This window comes from Physeter macrocephalus, chromosome 2, assembly GCF_002837175.3.
Source record: "Physeter macrocephalus isolate SW-GA chromosome 2, ASM283717v5, whole genome shotgun sequence".
Lineage (NCBI taxonomy): Eukaryota > Metazoa > Chordata > Mammalia > Artiodactyla > Physeteridae > Physeter > Physeter macrocephalus.
Genome location: NC_041215.1, coordinates 125,468,743 through 125,476,161, shown reverse-complemented (window position 1 = coordinate 125,476,161; position 7,419 = coordinate 125,468,743). Strand labels below are relative to the sequence as shown.

The window sequence follows — 7,419 nt, the reverse complement described above, 5'->3', positions numbered from 1 at the left end:
ATTATCAACTTCTCATTTAAATAATCTCACTGCAATTCATATGACTTCCTCTGCTAGTTACCCTTAATCAAGAGGTGTCAAAATTAATAATTTACCCAAAAAGTAAAGAACTATGATATATTTTACAGAGAAGACAAGGAATAATTCTTATGTGCCAGTTTTGATGTGCTCGTGCCAGTTGGTGATTCTATGAAACGTCTGATCCCAGAAATAGCAACTGAGAAAAAACTTGAGTGGCTGGTAGGATGGTGAGTTCATGACAGAAGCAAGAAACTCTGTTCTTCACTGGAAATTTCTGGAGTGTCCTCTGCAGACACAAAGCAATATTCTAGAACTGTGGATTGATATGAAATGAAAGATACAAAGAAAAGCTCTGCTCTGAAAAACAAAACCCAGAATGAATAAGTCATGGAGATTCTTTACCTCCCTAGACAGCCTAACTCCCCAGATGCTGAAAGATGGCATAGAGAAGAGTGACACCTATTGCTCAGGAAGGTTTATGGGTGGGATCAACTTGTTCCACTGAGTAGATTATGCATTTGGTTCATGAGCAAATGTTGATCTCTCTCCCTAAAGGAACAAACCAGAGCGACCTGAAAAGAGACAATGGAAGCAAATATCCAGCTCATGAGAGTTATCCGGGAAATGCGGGCAGAGATCAATAAGCTGGAGAAAGAGAATCAAGCCCTCCGGATGAAACTGACTTCAAGTAGTCAGAGAACCCCAGGCTCAGGGGGAAAATCAGGAGATGAGAAGGAAGAGGAAGTCACAGACCTCGGTAAATTTGCAGAAGTGCCTGGACAATCTCCAGCAGCCCTTCATGGTGGTGTTTCCACTGGTACGGCCCCAGCTGTGAGGGAACACCAAGGTACCGTATGTCCATAGCTCTTTTGGGCTGTGCCCACCTTTGCAAATATCTCCTAAATAGTAGGTTTACTGTGCCTCTCACATAACTGCATAATTTGGTATTACAGTGGTGAGTTCCATCCTTTTTCTCCTGGTAGACTAGCTTTGAATCCCTAGGGAAAAATTTCTTTAGCATCTTCAAGCAACATATTTTAACAACATTGAAACTATCTTCAGATAGTCCTGGAAAGATAAGGATGACAGATTTGTGGAAATCAGTCATATTGAAAGTAATGCTTTTTTTCCTTTCGTGACTTCAAGAATTTAAATGCTACATAATGGAACACCAAATGGGTACATGTCAAATGGTGTGCTCACTTATTAACCTAGAACAGTATTGCATAATAGTTAAGTATATGGATATTAGAATCAGACAAATACGGTTGCCAGTGATCTGACACCAGTTAGCCACTTGATTTACAGCTAGCTCTGAGAAATCTTTAACCCTTATTTTGTTCATTTGGAAGTGTTATAGTACCTACCTCACATGGTTGTGAGGATTGACTTTAATGATAAACTAAGTGCTTAGTATAGCACCTGGCAAACACACAACAAATGGTAGGTATTATCTCTTATCCATATTTTACAAAATTTTTACTGCCCTTTATGAACATATGTTGCACATAATTCAACTTACCATACAGGTTGAAGACGTCAAGAATAAAAGGCAATGATATATTCTAAAAGAATCAAACCTCTCACCTTTTACGGGAAAGAATTCTGACTGCGAGGACTATACATTAAGTCAGAAATCAGAAGAGTGAAAAACTACATTCTACATTTAAATGAGTGCTTGCTTACATACAGTATATTCAAATAAAATTGATATACATAATTAAATACTCAAAGCGCTTAATATCCTCTGTCAAAAGATTCAGGCAATGCCATTTAGAGGTGCTGAACAGCTTGGCAATGGGATATGTTCTATTTCCAGCTGGTTTTTTCCGTTAAAGAGGTCTCTTTCTAGTATGGGTCCCCATATTTCAAAGCTGAGAACAGATTCCAGTCACGGTCTTTTCCCTTGTTGTCAAGAACAACTCTGGATCTGAGTTATTCTGTCTGTTGGTTATTTAGTAAAACTGAAAGAGTAACCTATAAGGAAGTTAGACCTTCTCCTGGTGAAAAAAAAAAAAAAAGATATGGACATGTGTACTATATCCTTCCCCAGGCTTCCTCTACCTCTGAATTCTTGACATTTGGACTGAATAACTCTGTGTTATAGCAGCTTGTCTTGGACATTGTAGGATGTTTAGCAGTTTTTCCTGGCTTCTAAACACTAGTAGTACCTGCCTCTCCCCCTTCAGTCATGACCATCAAAAATGTCTTCAGACATTCCAAATGTCACCTGGAAGACAACATTTCTCCCAATTGAAAACAACTGCCTTACTCCAAAGGTAAACAACTCCTTCAAATCTATTTTTCATGATGCTTATCCTAATGCAAAAGTAATTTGGGCCTCAGTATACCTAGTGCTATTCTAAAGCAAGCATTAAACTGGTTAAAGAACAAAGAGTATTACCCTTTAAACCCTGAATTCAGGGCCTGAATGCCATCAAATTTAAAGGAGGTTTGAATATTATTAAGAGCTAAATACACAACTGCTAATATACATTTTCAGCAACTGAATGGTGACCTCCAATAAGAATACAAGCATTAAGTTGGAAAAGGACTAGTGAAAACCATTTGGTGACATTTGGGGAACTCTTGCCAGTTGCACCAATAAAACAAAGAAGGAAATATGATTTAAATTTGTGCTTAGAAGACCCGTTGAGTTAATTTAAGTGACATGTATGTGTGTCTTACATGTGATGTTCTATTATGAAAGTGATATAAGTAGAAGGAACATTGGCCTGAGCATGAAGACACCTGGGTTGTAGTCCCAGTTTTGTAATAGTTGGTCAGTGCTGGGTAGCTCACATTAAATTCCTGATCTTAGGATTATCAAGTACAAATGAATGGGTTAGATGCCTTCCAAGGCCTATTCCAACTGTAAAATTCTATGATTCTATGAATGTTTTATGATCACTCTCCTCATCTGTAAAATGGAGAAAGTGATAGAATCTATCTCATAGGGCTGCTGAGATGATTAAATGAGGTAGCACAAGTAAGACTCAGCATGAGTTACTTGGTAGCAGTTGTCTTCATATCATTGGATAGGTCGGAAAAATATTATTTGACTTGAGTTTAAGTTTTTTATTAGCAGTCAGTAAGATATTGCTGATATCAATCAAAATTCATACTTGCAACTGAATGATAGAAATGTGCTGCTAGGGAGGAGATTTAGAGCTCACCCCTTTTTTTTTTACTGTTGAGGCTACAAGACCCAGAGAGATTAAGCAGCTTGTCTGATCCTCTTGAAAACAAAATAATATAAACCTATTCTTTGAGAAGGAACGATATGAAATCAGAAGTGTGTCTCACTTTAAGAAGGAACCATTAAGGTGGGTCTGGAAGTGATCACTTGAGACTAAATTCTCCTGGAAACATATGTAAGAGTGTGCCAGCATTTGGTAGGTATGAAATCCAACCTGTCCATTACAGGGATGTTGCCCTCACCCGTCCTGCCCTTTGCAATCTCACCTAGGCTCTTTTAGGAAAGAGATAATTTGCTACAAAGAAGATGCAAGAAGCAATTCTTTACAGGGAAACTCCAGCATTCCCTTCAATCTGCTCATACCCTTTGCTGGCAAATAAAGTGCATTTGAAAGCAATCTTTGAATTGGTGCTAATGACCCTGTGATGCTCTGTGGAATATTCTTTCCCTTTTATTGATAAGAAACTAAAGGATACAGATTATTGGTGATCCAGGGACATAAACCAAAAGCCTATATGCTGATCAGTCAAGCTGGAGTATAGGTCCCAAACAATAAACTTTGCTATTATAAATATAATTTCCTCTGTTGTACTTTCCTACCATTTGGTATAAAGATATTGTTTTATAATCCTCTTAAACAGAAACTTTTATGTTTGTCAATAGTCATAAACCTGTTTTTAGATAATTATAAAAGTGATATATCATGGCCAAAGGAAGTGTTCAAAGATAATTTATGAACAGTATTTGCAGTTAATTAGATTTGAACTTAAACTCCCCCACAAATTCTTGCTTAAAATATGACCTGCTCTTCCAAACTATGAAAAGTCAGGGCAGCCTCCACTTTCTGTAATGGCTATATTATTTGCTGTCTGTGTTCTGCAGACACAGGCCACAAACTTAAAAAAGAGAAAATTGTGCTTCCAGCCCTCTGAAAACCTAAACACGATGCTGCACTTTCTTATACTTTCATGCTAGTTAATGGCAAAGCTATGATGAGAAAGAATAAAGATTCAACAAACATTCATTAAGTGCTCCAGAAAATGGAAACCAACCCTTGAGGTCAGTGTCATTAACCCCAGGGGTAAGAGCTAGATGTCTAAGTGGAGGTTGAATGACAGGCCCCAGGTCAGTTAGCACAGTGTTAGAAGTGAGACGCAGACAAACCAAGACTCCCTAAAATAAAGCTCTTTTATTCAAGTTGCTCTCATTACAAGGAATGGAGATAGGATTTACCTCAAGGAACGAGTTTATTAGCAGACCCTTATGGACAGAAATTGGGTTGGAAGCCCTCAGAAACTAAAGCCATAAATCTCTCCATCTCTCAGGAGAACTCGTTTCCCACAGAAGGCATCTTTACTACTTCTTTTTTATTTTATTTTTTTTTATTTTTTGGCCGTGCCTTGCAGCATGCAGGATCTTAATTCCCCGACCAGGGATGGAACCCACGCCCCCCGGAAGTGGAAGGGCGGAGTCTTAACCACTGGACCACCAGGGAAGTCCCAAGGCATCTTTACTTCTTTCCATGTGTCTGCCTTGCTTTCATCTCTCATTCGACAGGCATCCTCATAAGAACTGTCCTAACTAAAGCCAACACACACATTTCAGGATAGTTGGGAGCAGCCAGTTCAATTATTTGTGGCTATTCAAGTGATGAGGGGATGTGGATGAGCACATTCTTCTAGAATGAGGAGAACTTCCAGAACCGCAGGTCCAGAAATTCATGTTCTTTGCATTTTAAAATCGTGTTTTATTATCTCTATATGTCCAGCTCTCTGTTCATATTCTATGTTCTCAGGAAGGTCTTCCCTGACCACACTATTTAAATAGCCTCCAGACCCCCTCCCTCATCTGCCTCTATCCCCTAGCCCTCATCAGCTTGATTTGTCCTCCTAGAACCTATCACTAACTGAATTTTATCATATATTGTTTGTTTGTTATCTGTCAACCACACGAGAATTTTATGCAGGCAAGAATTCTGTGTTGTTCACTCCCACACCCCATCTCTTAAAAAAACACCTGGCTCATGGTTGGCACTCAATAATTTGCAAAATAAATCAATGAATGAATGTCTTTTATGAAAAAAAAAATTAATCTAAAAACAACAGCTTTGGTTAGTTAGTTTCAATGAAATATTTACCACCAACACAATCTTCCATTTGTGGATGTCATTAAAAGTAGAATTTTTAGGGCTTCCCTGGTGGCGCAGTGGTTTAGAGTCCGCCTGCCGATGCAGGCGACACGGGTTTGTGCCCCGGCCCGGGAAGATCCCACATGCCGCGGAGCGGCGGGGCCCGTGAGCCATGGCCGCTGAGCCTGCGCGTCCGGAGCCTGTGCTCCGCAACGGGAGAGGCCACAGCAGTGAGAGGCCCGCGTACCGCAAAAAAAAAAAAAAAAAAAAAAAAAAAAAAAAAAAGTAGAATTTTTAAACTTGAATTTTGTGTCTCCTGTACAGGCAATGTCATGATTGTTAGACGCTATTCCATTTCCTCACCAACTCATTTTTTAGCTGCAAATGATCCTTGGAAAGATGGGAAAAAACATCCAAATCGTGGAAGTCTAGAAGCTCAAAGAACAGTCAAATCACTGACATGTTCTTCAATTAAGAAGCAAGACAACGAAGAAAAGATGTTTGCCCCAGATTCTTTTACTAGCAATGGTTCCAGCCAAAGAGCCTTTCCCAAGCATGGTTTTGGTTGCAGGTAATGTACAATCTTCCTCAAGATAGTTTATAGTTGAATGCTGTGATGGCTACTGAGACATTCTCCTGGATAAGCTAGGTCTTATCTATTGGAAGTAATAAAACCAAGTAGGCTATTAGGCCAAGATAACTTCCATCATACTTATGTCTGTTTTGAGAACCAAAAGAAAATTTATGTGAGATCAAATTGTACCCTCTAATAGATACCTCTAATAAGTGGAGAACCATCAGTCTTCTCTTACTAATCAAGCATTAATTATCATACTCTGAGCTGGTCGCTGGGGATCGAAGATCCTACCAAAGCAAAACGCTATGTTCAAAACTTTCATTTAGTGACAAAGCTGCACAAGTAAACTGACCACTGCAATAAAGAGTGTCTCAGGGACAAGGCACAGTTACATTAGGAGCTGAACAGAGAATTCCTCTCTGAGAAAGAACTGCTCTTGTGGAGGAAGGCACCTTCATGGGCTTATGTGAGTATAAGACAGGACCCTTTAGGCATAAGCCAAACAGGCCAAGAGACAAAGAGGAAACTGACCTATTCTGCAAAATACATGAATTGGTATTTAAGGAGTTATGAGCAGGCTGCAAATGGGAGGGACTGAGAAAATATTTGAGAAGTAGGCTGGGAATCTTTAAGAGGAAAGTTGGCCAATGGCCCTTGTACTGGGTAAAGCCAAGGGCTCTTTCGGAACAAGATTGTCACTGTCAAGCACTACTATGTTAGAGCATCACTTCCCCTCCCCCCAATCTGCATTTCTACCTCCCAATTCCCAGTTACACCCTGACTATCAAAAGTATATACACATCTTGTTTATGTTTTCCTTTGCTGTTGGAAAAGCTTTTAAGTTATGCACCCAACATAGGAGCACATCAATATATAAGGCAAATGCTAACAGACATAAAAGGGAAAACTGACAGTCACACAATCACAGTAGGGGACTTTAACACCACACTTTCACCAATGGGCAGATCATCAAAAATGAAAATAAACAAGGAAACACAACCTTTAAATGATACATTAAACAAGATGGACTTAATTGATATTTATAGGACATTCCATCCAAAAACAACAGAACATTTTCTTTTAAAGTACTCATGGAATATTCTCCAGAATAGATCATATCTTGGGTTAAAAATCAAGCCTTGGTAAAGTTAACAAAATTGAAATCATATCATGTAACTTTACTGACCACAATGCTATGAGACTAGGCACCAATTACAGGAAAAAAATCTGTAAAAATTACAAACACATGTAGGCTAAACAATACACTACTTAATAACGAAGAGATCACTGAAGAAATCAAAGAGGAAATCAAAAAATACCTAAAACAAATGACAATGAAAACATGACGACCCAAAACCTATGGGATGCAGAAAAAGCGGTTCTAAGATGGAAGTTTATAGCAATAAAATCCTACCTCAAGAAACAAGAAACATCTCAGATAAACAACCTAACCTTACACCTACAGCAATTAGAGAAAGAAGAACAAAAAAAATG

At 38.8% G+C, this 7,419-nt stretch overlaps 1 protein-coding gene across 1 annotated transcript in view; it reads left to right on the top strand.

Moving 5' to 3' along the window:
• Positions 1-606: 606 nt before the first annotated feature.
• CCDC195 (coiled-coil domain containing 195) overlaps positions 607-7,419 on the top strand; it is a 13,964-nt gene continuing 7,151 nt past the window's right edge. The window contains exons 1-2 of the mRNA XM_028497127.2: positions 607-868; positions 5,673-5,919. Of these exons, the coding sequence (XP_028352928.2) occupies positions 607-868; positions 5,673-5,919 (509 nt within the window). The remainder of the gene's footprint in view (positions 869-5,672; positions 5,920-7,419) is intronic.